The 25,945-nt window shown below is 41.5% G+C and overlaps 1 protein-coding gene across 1 annotated transcript in view; it reads right to left on the bottom strand.

Annotated features, from left to right (window-relative positions):
- afap1l1a (actin filament associated protein 1-like 1a) overlaps positions 1-25,029 on the bottom strand; it is a 28,563-nt gene extending 3,534 nt beyond the window's left edge. The window contains exons 1-15 of the mRNA XM_072396062.1: positions 24,919-25,029; positions 7,385-7,510; positions 6,882-6,965; positions 6,704-6,783; positions 6,212-6,347; positions 5,919-6,014; positions 5,604-5,818; positions 5,333-5,512; positions 5,142-5,225; positions 4,531-4,606; positions 3,087-3,206; positions 2,796-3,007; positions 2,123-2,268; positions 1,950-2,022; positions 1,323-1,437 (exon numbers count right to left, since the gene is read on the bottom strand). Of these exons, the coding sequence (XP_072252163.1) occupies positions 1,323-1,437; positions 1,950-2,022; positions 2,123-2,268; positions 2,796-3,007; positions 3,087-3,206; positions 4,531-4,606; positions 5,142-5,225; positions 5,333-5,512; positions 5,604-5,818; positions 5,919-6,014; positions 6,212-6,347; positions 6,704-6,783; positions 6,882-6,965; positions 7,385-7,510; positions 24,919-24,961 (1,786 nt within the window). The 5' untranslated portion in view covers positions 24,962-25,029. The remainder of the gene's footprint in view (positions 1-1,322; positions 1,438-1,949; positions 2,023-2,122; positions 2,269-2,795; positions 3,008-3,086; positions 3,207-4,530; positions 4,607-5,141; positions 5,226-5,332; positions 5,513-5,603; positions 5,819-5,918; positions 6,015-6,211; positions 6,348-6,703; positions 6,784-6,881; positions 6,966-7,384; positions 7,511-24,918) is intronic.
- Positions 25,030-25,945: the final 916 nt, after the last annotated feature.

The raw sequence follows: 25,945 nt of genomic DNA, 5'->3' as shown, positions 1-25,945 counted from the left end.
GGCAAGAGAAAAGACGAGAGATTATGGCTGGAAAATGAGAAGATGATCTAAAGGAAAAGAAGAAAAATTGAGCCAGCTGGAGGGTCAGATTATATGACTGAGTGAACTGGCTCAGAGGGTGAGCTGTAATAGCACAAGAGCGGTGGAATCTATGACTACAATGTGAGGTGCAACAATAATACAGTGAAATAGATGGAAAGTAGTGATGCATGGAAAGCTGACAAAACACTATGAAATATAAATTTAGCAACAACAAACAGGTTCCATGGGGATTCGTTTAAGACCGTTCTTTCCCCCACGATTTTGTGTGCCATCTGTATGACTCTTACAAAGAACTCTCTGTACTGTTTGCAAATGAAGACAAACAAGTCCATACTATTTTTTAAATGTTCATACTAATGAAGACATCTCTCAGTTTCAAAACTCAGATGGTTTTCACCACATGTAGGAAATTATAGGCTTTATTGTATTGTATTTAGTGGCACTGCTAGACTGGTGCTGGACTGACGCTCTGGACTATATCGGACTATATCAAATGACCGGCTTTTACTGCGAGTCCCTCAGGTCTCTACTGAACTTGGAAAATCTGCTTTTAGCTTTTAAGCTCTGACTTAGTAGAACTCCTCACAAAGAAAACAGAAAATCTCTTTGATAACTCTTGATCAATTTAAACTAATGGTGGCAAACCAGTTTGCCATAACTGAAATCCTGGACAGATTTGAAGTCCGTAACAGGCCCCTTACTAGTATATCTGACAAAATGGGAGTTCATGAGTTGCTACCTTTATCTATGTAGGATTCTACTTTATTCCCTGAATGAATCAGTGAGTGAAAAGACAGGAAAAGGGAGACAGGAGAGGGTTAAGACAAAAGAAAACAAGTTAAATAGTTAATAATGAGTATACACAGATAAAGTTGGGTACATCTTTTAGTGCTGAAAAATCATGTACGTACTTTCTTTGTTCTGTACAAAGAAAAATATTTCTTTTAAATAGTGTAAAGTTATTGGTTAAGCATGCAGGAGAGGTCCCATAAACAGTGTATCATCGCTGATAATAGAGATAGCCATTTCAGTTTTAGTGGGGTGAAAAATTGCCTTAACTTTCTCTTCATCAAGATGATTTAATTATACATTTCCAACAGGGCGCCTCTATCATGATTACTCTGACACCAGTTGAATGTTTTAATAGTTAACTTTGTCCCTGCCATGATCCCATTCTCAAATAGGGCACTCCTGCGATCCTGAGCACTCTGAGTGACTTCCCACTGCGTTTCACTCCATCTGGTGAAAATAAGCCGTGAAAACCAAGTAAACACACTTACTCGAGCCTGTTCGCTTGAGGGAGACTAACGGCTTGGTTCTGTCAGAGTCGCTGCTTGAGAAACTTGAGCGTCGCTTCACTTGATTCCCAGGCTGCTGCTTGTGGTTCTCCCTTGACTGGGTGGAGTAGAGAGAAGATGGGAGGGTGGGGCACCACAGATGTTGGAGGATGAAGACAGGAGGGGGAAAATGAAAGACAATATTGGTGTGTTGGATTTAGCAGTAAACTAATCCTGCGATGTATTGATAAGATTCTGCTGAACTGTGTGTGTTTTGGGCTGTAAGTGGGGAAAGGTATCTGTTTAAGTGCATGTCAGAGGGGTTAAGAGAGGCTGTAAAACTACCACGACCTCTTGCCTTCCCTTTCACCAGTCTGAGCATGTTTTTTGGTGCTTTTTTATTTTTCGTAGTTTTGTCCTCCTTCCTACTTTTCTGCAAAAAGGCATATAACAGCTCACTGTCTATTCATTTGGGTGTCTGATATGAAGAGTTTCATTCAGACAGAGACAGTTCCCAACAGCTGCATGCACACACACAGACACACTGCTTCTAATCTGATCACATCAAAGTAAAGCATTACACACTAATCTGTGCAAATATGCATGCGCATCTGAGCATGTGTGTCCCACCTGAATGTCCTCATTGGGCACCTCATCGTATGTTCTGGAATCCGTGGAGGTACTGCTGGAGGAGGTAGCCCACCTAGGATCAGAGAGAAAAGAAAATCTGTGTGAGGTCAAAACATTACTGCCTTGCCATGACCCTGTCCAAATATCCACAACCCAAACTCCATCTCACTAACAGGAAGGAATGCCGTGCGGCGTCACGAATGTTAGCTATGGTTTCCACGTCAACGTAGTCATAGTGCAGAGACTCTGGGTCTGTCGCCGAGCCTGTTTCCGCCAAGAGGACACCGAGCCACCGTCCAAGCTCCTCAGAGTTGCTCGCCTGACAGAAGAAAGACACAGCATGAGTCTGCTTTCGGATGTTATTACTGCAATCTCAACAATTTCAATATACATAATTAGCTCATATCTTGCATTTCCTTAAGGGGGAAGTGGAGGAATCAATAACAAAATAAATAAATAGATTTAAAAAAAACCAATGGATGTATTATCTCTTTGTAAGTCAAATATTTCTCATCTTTTAAGTTTGATTTGATCTCCACCCACCCAGAGGAAAAACATCTGGCTAAGTAGCTGATCATTGCTCCTTAGTGGGTTTATTAAAGAGTTCTAAGTGACAACATCTGTGTGGCGCTGGCCACAATGAGGCTGATGAGTGAGCTGAAAGTTAACCACAGCTCCATAAGCATCACGTTTCTAAAATACTCTATAGAGCAGAGCGCCGCTGTGTCATGTGACAATTTCCTGAATTTATCCTCATGAACTGCTTTTTTCACATGACACACACCCATTGACCCCCTCTTATGTCCTAAAAATACATATCAGCGTAGCCAACAAACAGTTTTCTACCTCCAGAGCAGCCACTTCTGAGCCGTTCCGCAGAATGCGGAAGGCAAAGGGGTGTTTGGGTCCAAGCCCCGGAACCACGTCACAGCCATGGAGCGGGAGAAATGGCAAGGTTGCCCGAGGGTCCCCCCTATCATGGTAGAAATGCAGGGAGCCTTTGCACACACAACACCACTGCTCCCGCCACACTTGGTTCACCAGCACAGAAAGGTAGCCTGCGGCGTGAGGAGGGAAAGAAAACTGATGCATCTCAATCTCAAAGACCTGAGCAGTGACAGGAAAGAAAGGTCTTACCTTGTCGAGGGTTGCTGTAGGCTGTCCGGGGTTCACCTGGTCGGGGGGGCTTCTTTTTGGAGAAGCTAATGATACGTGTGATCTTACGGCCTGCAGCGAAAGCGCCCCGTTTCACTTTACCTACATCAAAAGAATAGGATTAATCAATAAGCTTTTAGCCCAAATTTATCTGTGTCATGTGGGAACTGAAGTTCAGAGAGCAGGTGAGTCTAAACCCCTAGAGTCTGCTTTCTATCTTTAATCCAGAGCGTTCATGTGCATCTCATGGATTTTACTACGCATATTCAACAAACAAGGTAATCCTTTCCATCTCTAGCATCAATCTTCTTGTGACAGAGTGGAAAGTGTCTGGCAAACTTCAAATGAGCAAAGGCCTCTGAGGGCTTCTGTACACCAAACCAGCGTGAAGAACCAGCTGCAATGAGAGGCCCCCTGATGGGTCTCCTTGCGTTGCCATCATCTGGGCAAACAAGACAGCGCTACAAGCTTTCAGCTGTCAGCCAGGGCATAAAACGTATGGACGCACAAAAAGACTTAGCTCACCTGTGCAGAAAAGGGTGATGTTATGCGTGTCTATGGTAATATGCGTGTTATACGATAAGCGAATCTGGAAAACTGAAAAGATTGTAAAAAAAAAAGAAAATGTAAACATAGAAACACATGTTTTTCGGTAAGGGCAGGCAGAGCTGGTTACTTTTGTGTCATGATAATCTGTTCGTCTTCAGTTTTCTTCACTCCACATAGACATCTTGCCGTGAGTCTTGTCTTGGAGAAATAAAGAAGACAAATGAGAACTTTAGCTGCTGTCACAGAAACTTCCCATGCGCTCATTCGCTGTTCTGAACAGTCAGTCAGTTGAAGTTATCTCACAGATGTATGTGAGACTGAGGCTTCAAGCTGAATTGACTGAAAAAAAAAAAGACACTGACGGAGTCTGGCAAAGTCGAAAGTATGAACACTAAATACAGACATTAACCGGAGTTCTAGATATACCCAGGTGGACGATTGTCATACTATGACAAGCAACCTGGATGTGTGCAGAGCCTGATGGTCCAGCTCCATCTTTCCACAGGTCGCCAGCTACGGTTCTATGCTGACGTATGAGAGCATAACTTAGCAGCGCAAAAAGGGAAAACAACATAAATAAAACATTGTTTGTGTAGTTTTAATGTGTTTAGACTCAAAGAGCAGCATTTCAATTTACACCAACATCAACTGGATAGTTTTAGACAATCCATACGACAGTAAAGAGGGTGTTGAGGAGTGTGCACTTCACACTGAAAAAACAAGAGAAACAGACATTCACTGAAACACACACACATTCCTGATGTCGGCAAAAGTCGATGAGCCCTTCCACTAATAAAGACTGTGAGAGAGATGCAGTTGTAAAGAAGTTTGAAAGGGGAATCTTGAGTTAATATATCTGAGTGTGCCTCTGTCTCACCATTCTCCCTGCTGTTCTCTCCAGCTGACACTCCCACACTGTCTGAATCGGATGTGTTCCTCTCTGCTGATAGCCTCTGAGGAGTAAACACACAATCACAAGTTCAGAGTTTCACCTGGAGCGCCCGAATCCCACACTGGGTCTCTCTGTCAACAAATGAGAGTTAAAATGTCTGCTCTTGTCTCAGACTATTAAAGAGCTAAATAACTATAATCAAGACACCACTGGATTTTCTCATTCTCTCTTCACAGATGTGAAGAAATGACATAATGAGACAAACAGACGATCGTCCGCTTTGTTCTCCTTCCAATTCTATCCACTCTGTGACTTTTGCAGGTTTAGAGGTTGTGCCTGTTGCAGCACTGACTCACTGCCAACCCCTGTCATCGTTGCCTTAACACCTAATTACAACAAAAATCTCCCCTTTTGTTTCCAAGCCAAACACAGGTATCATAGCAAAGTGCTCAAAGCCAAACAATTATTTATGAAAATGGATGGTGACAGCACAATTATTACTCAGGGCAACCTTTTCCTCACCTCAGCTGTGAAATTACATGTTGGGAATAAAAATGACAAGGATGCGCTGATGTGAACATCCTCTCCACGCTCACCTTGTCGAGTTCATTTTTTCTTGGGCTGACGGGAGATGCAGGTTCCTCAGGCGCTACGCTCTGACCACTCACCTCTCTAACAACCTGGGGAGATATTTCACACCTTTTACAATTGCACAGTTAATTACTTTATAGTGATGAGCAACAGCTGTCTCATCAGTCTGTCCCGCTATGACAAAGACGGCATTTACCGTAAGCCACGTGTGAGCCTGCTCCTTGCTCTGCACTGCCAGCACCAGCGCATCTCCATTCGGTAAGGTGAACCTTAGCTCGTGGTGCTTTCTCTTGCTGTCTTTTGGAACATAGACTACAGTGCATTGTGGTAACAGCAGGTCCACATAGGGGCATGTGTCCTTGGAACTCTTATAGCACTGGATAAAAGGGAGCACAACTTATACAGTAGGGTAAAGGAGGAAGAATATTAGTTTTTTTCAATATTGATTAGAATGTGAAACTTCTCACCTGAAGTCTGTTCTCTCGAATGACAGTGAGTTGTTTGGCCCACTGGCCGAAGCGTTTCTTACGCAACAGGAAGGCACAAATGCGACAATCTCTGGCAGGAGGCATGGAGCTCTCATCCGAGGGCCACTGATGAGTGAGTTGCACACCAGGGCTCCTCTCTTCCTCATCCTCTTCGTAGGACTCATAGGAACTGCTCAGGGCATCAGAGTCATTGTCTATCAGCGCAACAACAGGAAAGATAAAAGATGATTCATTTGTTATGGAAAAGGAATAATTCATCTACATTCTGGAACTGTCGCAGCGTTCTAGGCTCACAGGAGTTTTTGCGATGGGAGTTTATGCAGGTCGTTGGATAGCTGTTTTCAGCATCTTCGTAGCCGTCTTCTATAGAGTTGGGAGGGCTGGACCTGACTGGAAATGAAAGAATAAAAAAAATCATTACTTCTTTTCCTTCATGCACTTAAGTGTAATGTGCTTTGTAAATACATGTAAGTTTGGAACAAAGTGTCATGTGACTATGTTTAGATAATACAAGTCCTGACTAAGAGGATTTAACAGAAATCTGACACTGAGTTCAACAAGTTCAGCTGATGTGGGAGCATGCTGACCTCGTGTGATTATGTACTCAGGCATCTTGCCAGGACTGAGGGGCACTGCCTCCTCATAGTACTCCTCAGGAGGAGGTGTTGTGGGTAGAGGGGGAGCAGAGTCAGCTGAGTGTGGGGCTGTTGAGTCTGCACAGCTCTACAATGGGAGACACATAAACACACTCTCAGATTTTGACCATAGCCAAGTTTTTGTTTTGCAAAGCCAAAGAGCTACAGCGTGTAAAACTCTACAATAAACAATCACGACAAATAGGACACGTGGGCGGATCCATAAATCTTCCAACTGAGTGATGAGCATGCGAACATGGGAAAACCCCACATGCTGCACATGGAATACAATCTCTGTACTTCATCACCTCATCCCCACAAGTCATTTCAAGAAAGTGTAATGTTCATTTGCAAAGCTGGAGTGAGACAGTGAGACACATCCAAAGCTTATATGTTGTTAGTGATAAGAAAAGGTAATCAATTTGCAATGCATTTTCTACTTGCCTGTTTCAAAGTGTCAGTTTCCGTGTTCTTTTCTTCTTTGAGATCATCTGTGACGTCCTTTAGCTCTCCAAGCTCACAATCTGCAACACACAAAAAAATAGTTACTTTTAAGCTCAAACTTTGTATCCAAAAAGAACACAACATGTGCATTTCAGGTCTTTTTTACATCACCACACACCGAATGTGTCAAAGAGAGACTCCACAAAGCTTGTGCCGTTTCTGTACACCGATGAGTTCATGTAGATGTAGTCTGTTCCTGACACTGGAGAATAGACGGAAGAAAACACAAATATCAGGATGAATGGTGCCTTCACAGATGTGCATGCTACCAATAGCTATCATCAGCCATTTGTTCAGATCTTTCTCCACATTCTCCAGAGTCAACAACCCAAAATTGTTTTTTTTTAAGTCCTTGTACTATTTGTCAGTCTCAACAGATTTCTACATGCTGCTCAACCCTTCCCCAGTTTTACTTTTGAAAGCCTTTTACTTTTACTTTTTACTTTTATACCCAATCATGTTACTGCCCTGCTGCACAGTAACCAAAATAGTCTTGAAATGATTTTCTTTAAAACACGCTGCTTTTCCAATCTTTCTTCGCTTCCAGACCAACAACTTTGAACCCTCCTCTAATACATAGATTCATTTTCCAGTGATGCTGTCCTAACTCCTTTCACTGACCTGATGGCTGAATCTGTTGCAGGAGGTTCCACACTGAGGTCTTCTTCTCCTGGGTGGAGGAGCTGAGGTTCTCTTGGTCCAGCATCTTGAGCAGCACTCCCAGCTCACTCACCAGCACCTCCATGGCTACACAGAAGGGGAGTCGAAAGGTCATGAGGGCATAGCTTCAGTTTATAAGCAAAGAGGGCAAAGGTCACACCGACAAGTCTAAACAAACCCCAGGTGTATGTCCAAGAGCCTTTTTATGCTTCACTGCGTTTGTGCACGTCTTTCATTTTTATCACTTAGCTTCACAGTGTGTCAATATCCGTCTCCTATCTCATCACAGAGTCCTCCACTTCTGTAAAACCAGACTAAACAGTGGCAAGAGGCTTCAGTGACAGGAAACACGTTTGTTAATTGCCAATTAGTGCAGAGAGTAAGTGGATCTGAGGTTACCAAAAATAACAATCATATGCACATAACTTCCTGGATAAAGAGCAGCAAAAGCGACTCTGCTCTTGGCTCAAAGACAGATGGACACAAACACAGACTTCAGTCAACTGCCACTTGCAATCATAAGAGAGTAAATCAACTGTGCCGACAAAGCTGTTAGCATATTGGCAGAAACATGAGATCCTGCTCTGTGACTCTCTAAAAGGATAAGCACATATAGCTCATGGGAGGGAAATGTATGGGATACTGACAATAACAACTAAAAGGACCACACAACAGCTCAAAATGAGCCAGCAAGCAAATACTCATTCAGAGTGACCTGATTTTTATCAAACAGTTGGAAGTTTTAAGGCATGGTCTCACAAAAAAACCACACGCAGGCTCAGGAAGAATTTCAAAGGCTTCTCCGGGTTCTGGAACTTTCGGGGCTCAGATTAAAGGACTATATGATTCACATCATGTGTTGACCTGAGAGGTTGGACTGGTCCACTCCCTGTTTTCAGAGCAAAACTTAAATAAACCATCTAAAACCCCCAGCCGCTGGATGCCGTGAGAAAAACTATGCAACCTGCTGCAGATGAGAGTGTTCGGATTCCTTCTTTATCTCACCTCCAATTGCAAGCAAGTGCCACCAAGCAGACCGAACAGTCACTGCATCCGGCACACATTCCTCCACCTCTTTAATTCTGAAATCCTCAGCGAGAGCCGAGTCACTCCAGGCATTCTCGTCTTCACCACCACTCTGTCTCTTTCCCTTACTCACTCCCACCATTGCTACATTTTCACAGTCCAGTCTAATTAGAGCTGCTGAACCATGCATCTTGCTGGGGTCAGACATGGGCCAACCGCTGAGCCAGAAAACTCTTTGTTCACCGGGCGGTCATATGGCACGCAAAACACACAAACTCCTGCAGACATAGACACATATACACACACATACAGGCAGGCTGATGGTATGCATTTAGTGAGGTGTGTCAACAGTGAACTGTGGTCTATGACTCTAGAAAAGGCAGTGAAGCTACCACTGTGTGAGTTTGCAGGTATTTTGGACTCTCGGGTGTATTACTCCAAGATACCACTGACAAGCAGACAATCTTGATAAGCCGGGTGATATATCTACGTTTTGGCAGCATGTTCTTCTTTTCAGAGTCATCCTACTCCTTAAAGGCTGACATATTTTCCTGAGGTGGGTCTTCCTATGGGCTTAACAATGCCCTCTCAAAGCTACAGTAGAGAGCAACAACAGCTACAACAGGCGTGTGTTTGCCTGTGTCTGTTTAAACATTCTGGTTTCTACACTCGAGGCTTCCTTCCATTGTAATGATAGCATGCCAACACTTTGAGAAGTGGGCATGAGGAATTAATTCATCCAGGAATCTGGAACGTATCCTCATTAAGATCCCATTCACCAAGGGGAAAGAAGGAAGTGGAGTTCATGGAGGCAGAAGAAACTCATGAGAGTGGGATGTCTTGGCCTGCTGAATGTTGTCTCTCTGCCAGCAGCTCCAGCTGTTTAGATTTTGGCTTTAGCGTAGCACTGGGCTTCCCCTAACTGAGTGTAAGACAAAACCTTTTCCACAGCATGACTCATTCCATGCAGCGAGAAATTGAAATTTACACCAGTTAGCATTAAATCAAAAATAACACAGAAATCAAAGCGGTGCTTTCAAGGAGTAAGCGTGAAATGGGACGCCACAGTCGTAAAACTACTTCACTATTTCATTTGGACCTGCGCTTTAAAAAACTCATTATCCAATCGGATGATTACAGAGTATTTGGCTTGTGCCAGAATGAGCACAGAGGAACTTCTTTGCGGTATTTGTCATGTCAGGCGCAGAAGCCCACCCTTAAAACGGCAGTCACGCCTTCAGCATCAACACCACAGTCCTTGAACTGGTTCCCACACAGACACGCAGACAAGCCTTTAAATCTATCCTGAAACTGTTCATGTGTGTGTGTGTGTATATATGTGTCTTATAAAGTTAGATAAAAGTCATCCTTGAGCTTATCACCTAAGACTGATGGCACACAAGCTTCCGGAACATCACGGCACTACATAAAACAGGTTGGATGAGGTTTAAATGAAGCGAGAATTCAATTTTGCAGCTACATGAAGGTGCTTGGATTGCTTACCTCTCAAGAAAAAAAAAATGAAAGCAGGAATGTGTGAGGCTATTCAAAGCGTTCAACATACTCCAAACATGTACTCCTTCACACTTCCCTGACAATTGTCATCAAACACCAGCCACATTCCTCACCTTGTTAATAGCGCAGCACTCTGCGTAGTGCATTTGTGAGTGTAAGTGTACACTTTTGTGATGCAGGGAGAGTTGTTTGTTTGACACAGCAGTCAGGCCTTTACGAGGAGCTTCCATTTGCAGCTTTTCTGCACTAACTCTGTAGGGGATGTTGGCGAGCGTGGGGGTAGGGGTGAGGGCAGAGGGGTGTGTAGCATTAGCAAGTTGAGCACCTGTGCTAACATGTCCAACAAATTCTGATCTGAGGACTAATGTGACTTCAATCAGGCACACACAGGTTTTCTTTTTTTCCCTTCACACTAGAGTTCCCTCATGCTGAGTTTACTCCATGCTATGCAATGCAAACACATACAACATTGCTATGTGTCGAAAGGGACACATTTCAGCGATTCAACACCAGCTCTGTTTCGCAACATTATTGCCTGGACACAATCTAACTAATCACACAAGAATGTGCAAACCACAAAGAGTCTCTGGAGGATAAAAACAATTACATTGTTTCATGATCGAGTCTGGCTGGGTTGCTTTCTGAACAAATCAACATAATTTCCACTCTTGATGTTTCAGCAAGCTGGCATGATGGCTAAGTCAAAAAACAAACGTCACCTATTTCTACCTCTGATAGATGAGACACCAACATCATCACCTTTACATCCCACAGAACCTGGATGCCTTTTCTTTCTGCTAAACTCTTGGTACCTATATTTTGGCTATACCTGCCTTGTTAAAAGAAAAAAAACTTACCCTCAACAGCAGTGGATGAGAGTCCCACCATTCTTCAAGATTAAAGAGGAGGTGAACTGCTTCATTCATACACAAAATAGATACTGTAGGAATTATATTCCACACTCAAAGCCTCCCTGCGTGTTCCGTCCTGTGCAGCCTTTGTAGTGGAGGTTAGCTACAGTCTGCTGAGTTCACACTCCCTTTACCTCTCCCTTCCTCCATCTGTTCTGTTATCTCCCTCTACCTCCCTCTCACACTATATCCCCTCCTCTTTTCTTTTTCCTTCTGGGGGGGTAGGGTATAGGGAGATGGTGGTGCTCTGTAATCCTAGGGATTGTATAGCACCTGGGGAAGGCTTGCTGTGTAAACACACAAGCTGACTAATGGCTAACCAACATTCTTTATTCTTTCACATTCCTCCCCTGAGTTAACATTATTAACCTTTAACTGACTGCCCACAATGTTTGCCACAACCAAGATGCCAATGAATCCAGTTACAGCAAGACACTGTACTACCATTCTACATCAGAGCAACTTCAACATTATTACTTACTGATAAGAATACATTTACAAACAATAAAGCAGTTGCTGCAAGGTATGTTGCTCCAAGCTGCACTGTTTGCAGAATATAAAGTAAAAGATAAAGGATTCAGCAAAGGATGTGGATTAGAGGTAAAGGCAAGTTGAGACCTTTAAGAGTTACACGTGGATGAGTTGTTGCCTGGAGGCAGACACGATGCAACACGCTGCCCTCAGTCACACAGGCACTGACACTGCAAGAACAACCCTCAAGTACACACAGTCCAATATACAACTACCTGCATTACAATGCAGACAAAGATGGACATGATATAATGTTTCTTCTGAGAAAAGACAATTACTGTCAGCTGGTTGGCCTGCAAATTGTTACACTGATATACTGAACATGAGCAACACAAGTTCAGCTGATGTTTTGAAACTGATACGATCCCTCATGACCAAACTGATCAAATCAAATACACTTTACTTAGACAAATACGCTCGGGGCACTAAGCTTCCTAGCTACGGGTGAAAAAGATTAAAGAAAGTGGAATCGGATAGCTTGGCTTTGCAGCACTAAAGCTAATCTTCAAAAATGAGGTTTCTATCTTTTTAAAACATGCAAAAACAAACTGTATTAAATGTGACATTGTTTGGCACACAAACTTAATAAAGCACCCCTCAGTTTTGCATGTTTTTGCACTGATCCAAAACAAACGACTAAACTTTTTAAGAGACTAAAAAAAATATATACACAAAATGTTATTTCCATTTTCTATAATTGTGTTGCAGTGTTATATGAAGCTTGATGCAATCTTAAACCTAAAAAAAGCTTGACTTTTAGTCTTGATTTTTCTTTTTTTTAACCTCCCAACACTATTCTATTATAAATAACATAACTTAGTTTAATTTATATGCAGTTTTTTTTAACTGTAATGTATATATTCTGACAAATGAAGCAAAAGTTTTGAAAAAGTTAAAAGCATGCAGGTATACAGACCTACAAAAAACATTGTCTAGATAAAAAGATTTGTATGACTGAAAGGGCAGAGGAATGTCATCTGTACTTCCACTGAAACCAATTAAAGAAAAACAAACCTGAGATATTGGTGGGATAATTAAAGAAAGAGAGGTGACATTATTACTAAAAAATATCTATGGAGTTGGAATATCCATTTTTTTTTACCCTCAACTCCCTTAATATTGCAGATACACTACAACACAATGGATGACAATGTAATGACAAATGAGTATCACCTGGCATCCAAACAGATATTTGAGTCAAAAAGTAGCAGTGAAACACTAAATAATACAAATATTGGGCTTGAATTCAAGTGTTTCATTCATCCACCAGCGCTGTTCCAAACATGAATTTGTGTGCTGACTATTTGTGGACAGGTTCGCTTATGTTTTTGCCCACAACTTGTACACAAGTAACTTTCATGTGAAGGCAACACAAATTCCAGCTTACACTCGCTCCTCTGGGGTGGTTTCCAAATCTATTTGATGTTTTGCTGAGTTATCAGATTGCATGAATGCACACCAATGGAAAAAGGTGGGGCCAAAGACAAAAAAAAAATAGAAAAAGAAAAGAAAATAGAATTTTAGAGCTTTTTTTTCTGAAAGCGAAATGTTTTGGGCTGTGGACAAATCTAACAGTTAAATATTTTGACTAAGACTGGACTGACTCCAAAAAATTAATGGTACAAAAGCCAGAACTTCCCTGAGGCATATAGTGTTTCCCAACTTTTTCAAAATCTCTCCTAGCTGTGACAAATGCAACAGGCACACCCTGCCTGCTTATGGTCTGAAAAACCACTCCTTACTGTGACTAAATGTGAACTCTGACCTCCCAAGTGAAGCTGTGACCCTAGACAGAGCCATGGAGACCGCAGAAGGGACAGCGGAACACATCAAGCAGGAAAGTCCACATCACTTTGCCCAACATTACAGCAGGGTTCAGCTGATCTCACAGATCTTTGTAAAACTCATTTCAGCATTCAGGACAGACAACATTCATGGAAGCTGAAGCACCATAAGTCCTTCTAAACAAAGCTGCTGAGGGAAAACCTCAAAGGACTGCGCCATCTGTGGCTCTACAAGAGATCAGGATCTAATGAGAAGTGCTGGATTTTTCTTGGAAGTCGCCCCTTCCTTGTTGTCTTTGGACATGTTGGATATACAACCATTTTCCAAGCTGATCTGAAATGAAAAGAGCTCCACAGGTTGAACGTCTTATCCAGAAACAGTGCAGGAGTCTCTTTGTCAGTCGAACAATATGGCCCAGCAACACTTTGTGCGAAAAAGCACGATATAATCGCACAGTAAGTGAGTCACAGGAGAAATGTTTCAGTAACTAGACAGCACGGTCTGAGTACTATATGTATGCCGTGAGAGGGTTATCTAAATATCACCATCCGACTTGGGGCATGCTAAATCACAGCATTAAGAAGAAAAAAAAAAGGTTGAAAGAAAGAATGTCTTTGTTTCTGTTCAACAACCGTGAGAGTTATTACATTCTTTTGTGTTGTATAAATCAGTGAAGCGAGTTTAGCTAACATGCAAACAAAGGTGAGGTAAAACAGATCAAGCAGACCTGCTTTATGTGCTTAAGCTAATCAAAAGATGTGCCAACTTTGTCCTCTGTCAGAAGCCTGTGGTGTGTCTTGATGCCATGCCCTCCCACCCTACTCCTTAGATTCCAGGCATTTCCCAAGGGTGACGGTTCTCCTCTCCTCTTCCTGCATTAAACGTGCCTGGGCATTCACCAGACCCCACAACAAGTAAACACAGACAGCGCTGGTTCACTGGGAAGATGACAGATGTCAAGTTGATAACTGTCTTTGCTACTTTTTGCGTCATAAAAGTGACAACAAATCCTAATTGGAAGTTTCTGAAAGTCATAACAGAGCTGAATGAAACATAAATGTTTGACATTCAGGCATTAGAAATAACACCAAATTAATGGTAATGGTGTTTTTCTGAAACTTTAAACTAAGATGGAAACAATTAGTCAGAGTCACATTTCTAGCTGTTTTCCACGAGTACGTCTTTATTAGATATCATTGCTGGGACTTTGCCTGTGGGTCAAGCATGGGAAGGTCATTAAAGGCGATTTCCTTCATTAAGGTTCCAGGAAATTAGAGTGGAATGCAATGAAAATAAGAATATGGAAAGACATGGAAAAAGGACATAACTTAGAAACCAAACCCCAAAACCCAGCAAGATCAAACCTTGGTGTATTGTGTCAAATACACAGAAATAAAGAAAACTCATAAACTGATAAGTTAACGAGTGAAGATCTTCAGAGAATGATTTATTCTCCAGGTTGCAAACAAATTGCTTTTCCTCTCCCACATGGGTTAATGGGATGGCCAACTCTATGGGGTTGCCCCGCATGCCCCCTATAGAGATGGACTTCCTCGCTCTGTTGATGACATCACCTATCACCTCCGGCCTTCTGTTTCCTCTTCCTGTCAGGTGGCCCATTCCCACTTTTACTGTAGTGTCTCTGGTGACCCCATTCATATTGCGCTGTCTAGATCCTATACCAGATAGCATTGAACGTGTCTTCTGGTACAGCTATATTTCAAAGAAAAAACAACATAACAGAGCTCAGCTTTTATTTAGACAACTTAACCCTTTGAGAGTGGGAATTACTTGCTCATAGTTGCACACATTGGTTCAATGGCTGAAATTTTTTAACAAACATACTGTAATGAATGTAGTATCCCACATGCAAGCTACAAATCTGGATCGGCATGTGAGCAGAGCATGTGGAAAAGCTTAATTAGTTTGAAAGAGTTGTAAAGGTACATAAATTAAGGGGAGAGGAGAAACAACATGATCTCCCTATTGTTTTACTGCACTTTGGAAGATGCCTCAGGATATCATAAAATAGAGTCAAGATCCCACACTCCATGATACATAAAATGTATAAACACATTACATGCGGTGGAGATGGAAGATATCCAAGCATACAGCCTGTATAACTGTTCTCCCAGATGTTTACTTTTATCAGCAGCTACCTGGTTGGCAGACTGACTTGCAAACGGACACCTCAGCAAATCGCTTACGACACATGCAATTTCACATTCTTACATTTGTCAAGCGCACGCAAGCAAAAATCTGCATTCCGCTGCACAATAACTTTCCATACTTATCTAAACTTAAATCTCGGTGACGTAGAGAAGTGCTTAACTTAGACTGCTGACAGTGTCGAACAAATCTCTGGCAGAAACACGTATGCTTACACCTTCTAAAAAGGTCACTTTAATAAGTTTGCCTCAGAGTCAAAAATCAGGTCAAAGTCATTGGGACTCTTGGGTGGACGAGATCTTTGTAGGGTGATGACATGGGAGAATTGTGTGTCTGTGCAATGACCTACTTAAACGCTTAAATATTAACAGTTGTTTGAAGGTTAGCCATTGGACACTGAAACATGTGTTTTAATACACTTAAATGTAATCACACACATACACCTCAGCATGGCCTCAGTAACAGGTCAGGTTAGAAAAGCCTTTTTCCACCTCAGGTCTACCGTGTTTGTTCTGTGGCTTTTACTTTGCTTTAGCCAGCTTAAATCTGGAATAGGATTACAAACGATCAGCCCTAAAATATAACAATTTTAACCTAAAAGTGACACGGCAGAAAACAGGCTTTAACAGGTCTTTCATAAATGCGTGATGCAAGGGCTGAGAGAAATGCAACCTAAAAAAGAGGTACTGTAATGGAGAATATCGTTTACAGGACGCAGGACATTCAAACACAAAGGAGGTTTCCTTCCATCTGTGCCATCGAAATGAAAACTGTTCAAAGCTGCAGCTGCAATTTCTTTGTCAAAATGTTCAACGGCTCCCATCCACCGCCATTTGCTTTAACACAGTGCAGTGTGTTTAAGATAAAGAGATATGTTAAAAGACACGTGGCTCTGGAAGGTCTTACAGAGTTTTGTGCGTTTGTGTGGCTGCTCACACAGCAGTGACGGTGGAGAAGTTGCGCTCAGGTGAAGTTAAACATTGTGTTCTTTGCGAGTTGATAATAAAAACACTTGCATTAGTGTAATGAAACCCTCACAAGAATAACACTGATTGTTCAGTGAGCTTCATCATGTTGAAAAGTGGAGCTGGAAGCTGCTGCCTTCCACCACAGTTTCATTTAACACTACCTCTGCATGCTTAACACACCTATATGAACTGTAGGAGATATAATATAACGTGAGAGGACTTTATTGTTATACATTGCTTGACCAAATATAAATCTAGTAGAAATTACAAATATTTCGTTGCACACCGTGGCCCTTTTTGTCACTTTCACAGTTAAACCTAACGGAGGCGTGAGTAATATTATCAGAAAACCAACGTCTGAATGACAGATTGCTGAAGCCATTCAAATTTCAGTAGCTAAAATTGTTTTAGAAATGCATGTAAATTAGATCTGCTCACAAGCTCAAGCTTGCATCAAGTTAATTTTGCATACACACACCAGGTTAAAAAATCTGCTATGCATGCGACAAGCCCCAACGGCACCCTGTGTCAGACAAACGGTCCCTTTTGGCATGTGACATCATGCAAAGGGGCAGCAGCAGTGAGCATAAACTCTGCTTCATTCTTTATTCCCCATCTGTCAGCTGACATCTATTATGTGTCAAGACATAAAAGCTGACTTGATTATTGAACTGTCCATTTTCATGCCTGGCCTTTCCCTAATTGCACTGTGGGGTTTACTGATTTTTCCAGAAATCCCAAAAGACAGAGAAAAAAGCGGAAAGGAACAGAAAATGAACAGATGGATCGAAGTAGCCTGATCGCAGAATAGTACCACTGTCCAGGTGGCGACAGTTGCATCTGGGCATTTCTAAACATGGAGTAAGGTCAAAGGCCACAGAACCGATCGTTATGAAGTAATGTCTCACTGCTCCACCCTCTCAACCCTTGCTCTCATTTTTCCTTTTTTTCCCTGATTTATTCAGGTCTGGGATGGCACAGAGGGCTTGACTCAGCCTTCTGCCAGACAAAAGCTCTACAGTGCAGTCAGAATTATTCAGATCCCATATCTGCCCCAAGTCCGATGAGATCACCACAATGCTATGTCTCGTTCACAGAAAAGTATTCACATACTGAGAAAGATGCTGTTTTGCAAGTGGAAGCCCGGCTTCACTGATGTTGAACAGACAAGGGTGATATACACAGACACACAGGAACAACAGGAGAAAAGAGGCTGCTTTGTCTCACTTTTGGATTCCCCGGGTTACCAGGATTTTTACCAGAGCACTGTATTCAGTCCGTGTCTTCTTTTCTGTCAACCATTAGACATAACTAGTCCTCCCTGTATTGTGTAGTTCAAAAGCTTTTTCATAAAGGTGAATTTCATACTTTTATTTATACTACTAGTCAATAGTAGGTGCTTTTCGTTTTTTTATTTATCTAGGTTAGTTATTTTACATTTATTTCATCGTCTCAGGTGTAAATGCTGCTAATGCAAAGACATCTATTTATAAATAAAGTATTTCTATTCCATTCTATTCTATTTTTAATGAGGTCAAATGAAGTCCAACATTCGCTTAACAAAACTGCATCTTGATTAAAACACAGATAATACAGTCCTTTATAATCCCTGCTAAAGCTAAAACTGATGGTTGTGATGAGTAAACAATGGAGGTTCAAGTAGTTTAACAATTTAGTCGACAGCTTCAACATTTCTTTTTATTTCATATAAGCCCTCGGCATAATAGAGAGCAGTTATCTTGCGTGATGAGTGCTCTCCCTATTCTTGGTTCGTGGAGCTGTTGCTTTTACAAGCAGTTTAACAGCATCTGTATCCAGCTGTTAAACCCGCAGGCATACCTGTAAGGGTGCAGGTAGATATTTGAGAGGGGTGTTACGTTGAGTTGTGCCAGTTAAAAAAGAGATTGGGTTTTAAAAAAAAGAAGCTGAACAAATAAATCAAGAATTGAATAAAACACCTTTCACAAGGTTTCCTAGTAAAAATACCAACCATCACCAAAAAAAGAGTAATGGCAGTGTCTACCACCTCTAACTCTTTGATCTTTCTGTTGAAAAGTTCACTGAACCTTTTGCAGAACTCCACCGACAGGAACTGAGACAAAGGGATAAAGGATGAACCTGGGTCACATAAAGTCAAGGTTATCAACACCTAAGAAAGCTATAAAATGCTTTTTAATGCTTTTTTTTTCAGTTTCAGTTCATCTGGAGAGCTCTGTTGACTGAGAAGGCAATGCAGTATTCACCTTCTGACCACGCTGTGTTGCTGGAAATGTATGCGCTTATCAATTCCAAGTGTTCATCACCATGTTTTTAGTTGTGTAGAGTGACATAAAACAAAGATCCTGTTTTATTTCGCTTGAAATAGATAATTTATTGATACAGACAATGCAAGTCTTCCTCCATATAGTCCAGCACATTTCTACAGTCGCCCCAGAACAAAGAACAGTCACCAGCACGTTCCTACAGACTTTTCTGAATCACATTTAGAAGATCTGAACACGAACCAACAAACAAACTGACCGGCATCCTCACAAATACAATGACCGAGTATTCCCAAAGATCAAAGCAATTCTTGAAGGAGAGCTTCCTTACATCTTACATCCTCTTGTGGATGTACTCCGCAGTAGTTATTTTATTTTTCCCCAAGTTTAAACTCTAGTTTCCAGTTAGAACAACTATCACAATTATTCAACTGAATCACGGCTAACAACCTGTACCGCCACCCTCTGGCACCATTAAAATGTTTTTTTTTCCACTTCGTACCAGTTAAATGAAAAGTGTCTGATTCACATTACCCTTAAAAATGATCTTATCATTTCATTTTTGGTGATCGCCTCAGATCTGCTTTGCTCGTAAATGGAAACTTGATTACAGGGCGTAGGGACGGCCTTTGTGTTTTCTGCTGCCACACACTGCTTCTGTAAAGGATCAAGATCGTGTCAGTTACATCTTTTAAACAAACCCTTCTGCCATAGAGGTTTGTGTCAGAAAGGCTTTCAAACATGTGATAAGGTTGTGGAAGGCTACATGCGTATCCCAAACCCTGGTTCTTTCCTGAACTTACCCAGGTCGTGCTGTTGCCTGAGCAGAGCAACAGAAAATCAAAAATGTTCATATCATTTGAAAATTGTTCAGTAAACAAAGTTTAAATGATTATGGGGTTCGGCCTTCTCTTTCCTAAAAACTCTCTGACAAGACATGGTTTCTGGTGGAGAGTCTTGAGGATTAACTTCTTCCAGCACCACTTTAACAGGAATCATGTTGAATTATGGCTGCTGTCAAATAACAAAAATGAAAAGGCAACTGATAACAGGTTAAGTAAGTCCTATTCTGCCAAGTCTCTCCAATAAATCTGCATTTTCGGTATACTGCATGTACCTGTGTGCACGCACACCCCAGGCAGAGTAGCTCCGCATTCTGCAGCAGGGGAACATTTGGGAGTGTTACAGACACTCTGTGGTCCACTGCTGTAGAGTTGTCTGTAGCATATCTCCATAGAAACCCTATATAAACAGTTGAAAATGTCCAATGCCCACGCACAATGCACAGTTGCACTCCCACATGTGCAGATTCAGACAGATACTCTGCACACATCTCGACTATATGAATCATAGTAAGCCCCTATTCTTGCTCGGGTTAAAGAGGGGAATTCCACATCTTACAGGGATGATCTATAGCCATACATAATATATAGTTCATGCATGATGGGGCATGCACATATATCGTACTGAATGTGTTATCATATACTCATGTCTGATCAGCAGAATTTCTGTAAAATCTTTTTTCTTCTTTTCTTTTTATGTGAGAAGTGGAAGGGATACTCCTTATCCTTAAATCTCACACCATATCATTGTAGACGGCATCCAAGTCAGTCATAGAAAATTCTTAATACATTGCATATTAGAGTAAATGGAGTGCCGGGTTGGAAATAGTGCCACAACAGGCAGCATTTTATAAGTTTTATGAAGTCAGAAAAACAGCTATTTGCTCTTTAAATGGGGCTTTTGATTGTTTCCCTTTAGAACTGATCTAAATGAGACTGTCTATTGCTACTGCTATTCATCACAAGTTGACACAATTTCTTGAGGTCTTAATCAAATACCTGTGAAATGCTTTTGTCAAATTACCGCAGGCAGACAGTACAACAGCCCTCTTCTCAGTCCAACATCTAAATTCTCGTCAGCCAGTGTTAGGGAGCACAGTTTTAGTCGTGGTACAAAGCTTTGGACAACCATGTTTACATATTTTTAAACCAAATCACACAAATCAGCGCTCAAGCAATGCTGTACCATGTGGAAAAGCACACAGTGCCAACCCTGGCAGTTTAGAATAGCGCACACAGCAGCCCAAACTCGTACTACAATTCACTAAGCTGCAAATTTTATTCATGAACACCTAAATTCTCCCCTTCTGCAGTTTGGCCACAGACAGCTGGTACAGATCCCTCTTTTAGGCTACATCTTTTTGCGATTGATATGTTGAACTGGCCCCCCCTCCCAGCTTTCGCTAAAACAGACAGGAAAACTCAGCTTTCAAAAATACTTGAGTATTTTTAAAAAAAATTTTAATAAAAATATGGAGGTCATAGAATATTTAATGAGTAATACTGCATAAATGCCCACTGGGTGAGGTCAGTCACCTCTCGCCAGATGACGACAGCAGACTGCATTCTAATTTAGCCCTTTTACTTACACCCACTGAAATCGTGCTTTAATTCAGTTGCTACCAGTTCCACTGTCTCTGTCTTGAATAAAATGAAGACTCTGTTCTACTTGAAAAATAACCATAATGCCATTGCAATCTTGACACACTGCTTATATTTCTAAGTGGAAAGTGGAGCACTACAAGTATCATGTGAGCAGGAAGGCATGAATGGATTTTTTTTTCCCATGTATGTTGCTGACTTGTGCTTGCATGAACAACACGTTGCACTTGTTTAAAAATTCTTGCACATTCTCTAAAAAGTCCTTACAATAGCCACAATTCATGATATCAGCTGGGCTAAATCACAGACAATCCCACCATTGCAATGCATCTCTGTAGGGACAGCCTCTCCCCTCACACACCCACCTGATGCTCTGCTTCTCACACTTCACACTGAGACAACAGCTGACTTGGACAAGGCATATTAAGTAGCTAATGCCTTTCAAGTTCCTAACTCGTTCTAGTCCTCCTTACCAACACTATACATCAATCATCTAACAAAGAAACAACAAGCTGGTGAACACATTAGCATTTAGCACCTGGACATGGACAGAATTTGAGACTTGGAGACAAAAGAAGAGCTAAAAGGGTAGTAAACTGGACTTATAGATGGAGTGCAGGTGTTTTACAGTGAATACGGTCTATATTCAAGCTTTTGGCAAACTAATCTATGCAACAATGATCAAGCCCACTAATCTGGATAATAACTATATTTCTCAGTGAAGAAGAGCTATAATCCTGTTTACGATGACATTCCTATGCTGGCACATCATTGTTCATGCATCTAACGTTTCCCTGAGCTGAAGAGAGCAGCAACCATAATGACTGAGACAGAGAATACTGTAGCAAACAGGAGGTTGGAGTGTCCAAGAAACATTTGTGATGATCCAGGTGGGAAAAAAAAAAGACAGTAAAGAAATAAAGCTATCATTTGCATGCATGAACACAGATTGCTGTTTCTATCATCAAAAGCATAAAGTAGTGTTTGGGGCTGCACAATATATAGAAAAATGTTTGTTATCAGCATCACAACAACAATTTGACCACAAATAGAAAAGAAACTGGTGTATTAATGACTAATTAATGCGTAATTAACTAGCATGCAGCAGTATAGAAGTGTTATGTAGCCCCCTTTGATACATCTGAAAGCTAAAATGTTAGCTGAAAGTTAGCGAAATTAAACAAGAAGACAAGAAGATGTTCTTGCAGAACATTTACTTCAAGTGATGATATCACCCCCAAGTGATCACATACTTTTCAGCTGAGCTGTATGTTACTTTCCACTCAAATGCACTTCAAATGCATGTGGTATTGATTTCAAAACAAAAACAATCATCCAGAAGCCTCATCCGCCATTCTTGACGTACTGTGAAGAAAAATCACTTCATCAAACCTTTTGCATTACATCCTGCCACCCGAATACTCTTGCAACTACACCAAAGTCCAGACCAACCATCCACACATCTCTGGTTTCCACGTGTGAAAATGGTGAAACTCTCTGTACCAATAAGGAATGCACATATGTGGAGATGATATGTCAAAGCTATACTGCATGTTCTGCTGCATGTGACAGACCAATAAATACAGTAGGCTGTTTCTATATATACACAGCAACTAATCCAGGGTCAATAGTTGGAATATTCTAATTATGGGGTTTTATGAGAGCTGAAAACAAAACAAAAAATATATTCCCATTTATATGTCCCAGAGCTTACTTTGATTAATGACTCATAACAACAAAATGTCATCTTATCAAATCTTTCACCCACCCAAAGTCCTAATTATAACCATATCCCTAAAACATGACACATTAGCTTCCTTGGTTTTCTACCTTTCTCTGAAAGTGTGTCTTCTTTTTACTGCACTTAGGACTTAATATTCTGATTAGAGTGTATACCTGTCTGAATATTGTCAGTGAGATCAGTGTACTCCACATAGCTTGATTCAGTTATTGCTTACTTTAAATATGATTGTACACGTGTTAAGGAAATCAGAACATTCTGTTTGCATGGCTGTGTTTTATTCATAGTAAACTCTTAATCGGGTTAATATCAGAGTTTCTCTGCGCACATAAGCTTAGCCATAGATAAATGATAGTCAACAATTGTGAGTGAAACTAACAGTGAACACCATAGCTCAGCTTTGTCATGTCAGCACCTATGACAGCGTCCAAACCACAGATTTGGACAATCAGGGCTGCATTACATAACAAACCTAAGAAATCAATCCTTAAAAGTGCAGGGAGGGGCTCATTTCTCTGGGATGGCAATCAGGAAATTGGCAGTGTACCGACATATTGAAGTGGAAGAGTCATTTTATCTGAGTGCACTTGTTTCTTTTCAGCACAGTGTGCAAGGATGTTATTCCTTATCTCTCTGGTCCATTTTATTTGTGCATATGTGTGTCTGTACTCATAAGCTGTAGGCTGAGCTAGCGTTTTGCAATTTCTTACTGTCTTACATCATTACAAATTAAGCCCTCTTGGGTTTTCAAAACACTGTTGAGACAAGACGAACCACTGGAAAACAACACCTTGGGTATTCAAAGCAAACACTGTATGTAATTTAGGACTAATCAAGTGAAAGTCATATCACAGCAGCCAATCAGCTGACTTAAAAGACAGCATAAACAGTCGGGCGATCCCCAGGGATCACGGCATGTTTACTTTTCCGTTGTTTACCTATACACACAGCACGGCCAGTTAAGAGACATTCTTGTGTGTTTGTGTGGAGAACAGATAGGAATGACAGATGAGGATTGCTCCCACCCAAGACCTTAAGATTTCCTTCCTCAGATACTTTGTATAGACATCAAACACATGGGTAACAATCAGCATCCATGTTATCCCTCAAAGGCTTGTAAGAAAAGGAAGGATAGAAAAGAGCCAAGGTCAGGATGGGAGGCAAAGGTGCCTAAAAGTAGCTAAAGGTCTGTTAAAAGGCAATGGAACGATGAGAAAGCACCACATATGCAGTTTGCCCCATTTCCTTTCAGCTCTTGTCAGATGAGAAAAAATGTCTTCCAAGTCAAACATTGTATTATATGGCTCTCTAAGCAAACAGGAGAGTAAAAAAAAAAAGGATCAAACTTAATTCAGCTTTAGACAGAAATCCTGAAATCGCGTGATTAATCCTGCATGGGATCACACCCTCCTTTAATAAAGCTTCTTCTAAAGCCCAGAGAGTGGAGGGAGTGTATCTGTTTTTTTGCTGCAATGTTGAAAAATGTTACTGTTCAGGGGGGTTAATGAGCCCCTCCCTAAGAAAACACATGGTGTGGAAACACATCTTTTATTTCCAACTATTTCAACACACGAGCGCTGTAAATCTACAGGAAATTCAATGCCGGTTGTGTCCAAATATCAAACAATCCTAAGCAAGCCCACCCAACCTATATCTCATCTCTATTTGCAGATATTTGACTTGACTCAGGCTGAGTAGGATTCGCTTTCTACAGCAACAATCAAACTTTGGATCCTGACTCGGTTTGCTGGGTCTCTAAACAGCTGATTGGACACCGAAGCATCATTATTTACGGCCTTACAGAACTACCGCCGAATTGTCTAACACCAACCAAACATATACAGGCCAATGAAAAGGTGAGTAACAAGAGCAGAGCATGTTAAAACCAGAAACGTTAATACTCAGCAGTAAGTTCCTAACTTAAGAAATTTATGAAACACCCGGGACTGTCCTGCAGGTGTGAGAGGAGGTGGGCGTGTTGAAGGTGTGTGTGTGTGTGTGGGGGGGGGGGGCACAGGAAATGATCAAGCGACACATTAAACATACACGCATATCTAAATCCACTTTGACAGCATCTCGTAGAGGTGTAAAACAGTAACACCCATGAGCAGTACTTTAGGACTCGAAAAGTATCCAACACTTACATGTGGTGCTGTTTGGGTCCATCGCGCTGCTGATGCTGTTCATGTGAGAGCTGCTTACATGCAGGACGGGCCCATGAGTGAGTGAGTGAGCGCGTAAGGGCAGCCACTGCCGCTGACAGATGCAAACAATACAAGACAGATCAGCAGGTCGGACCAGGCTGCTTCTCTGCTGGGTCCTAAAGTCTACCGCGTGCACACAACCTCTTTCAGAGCCCCCACCAAATGGGAGCATGTGGGAGAAACCCTGTTTGCCTCTAAAAAAGCCAAAAGCACATGAAGCTGTGAATGCACACCATTTGCACACCCAGTAAATAGAGTCTGCACACAATTTAAACAGCGATCAGCCAGTTTGCCAGATGCCCCACTTAGATCCAAAAGCAGGAGCAGCATATAGACCCACCTCAATCATATGGTTGATACATCTGGGTCGTTTGGATCCCAAATGCATGAACAAAGTCATTCATCCTGCTGAATAGGTTTAATTTCTGGCTTAGAATTAACCAGCAAAAGACTGCTGGTAATTGTATTATCTAGTCAACAATTAATGACACAATAAATCATAATCCCTTCCACAGATCAAGGTGGTTTTAAGGTGAGGCCTCCTCTGACCAAAATAGGGTTTCACTCAATCTAAGAGATATACTCTCTCTCAGCTCATCACCACTTCCAGAAGGCTCCTTCTCTGATGAGAGAAAAAGAAGTGGACCCAGTCCCCACAGGCAGTGCTTTATCTTTTTTGGCAGACATAGTCATGAATATCAGATTAGATTTCTGCCAGCAGACAAATTCTCTAAATGCGGCACACTGATGCTTTAAAGATCATTTCTTTTTCTTTCTTTTTTTTTCTTACACAGGGTTGTGTGAAGCACAAGTGTAGCCAGTGTCTTACCTGGCAGGGCGGCTGTGGAACAGTGGTTAGAGTGGGTCATCCAATAAGTGGTTTGATTCCCACTCTCGCCACTCAAAGACTGGTGAAACTGACAGCTGGAGGGGTGTCAATCCACCTCCTTGCCACAGCCGAGGTGCC

Source organism: Leuresthes tenuis, unplaced genomic scaffold, assembly GCF_036924035.1.
Source record: "Leuresthes tenuis unplaced genomic scaffold, fLeuTen1.0.hap1 SCAF_11, whole genome shotgun sequence".
Taxonomy (NCBI): domain Eukaryota; kingdom Metazoa; phylum Chordata; class Actinopteri; order Atheriniformes; family Atherinopsidae; genus Leuresthes; species Leuresthes tenuis.
Note: the sequence above shows the minus strand (reverse complement) of the source record. Positions and strands in the feature narration are given on the sequence as shown.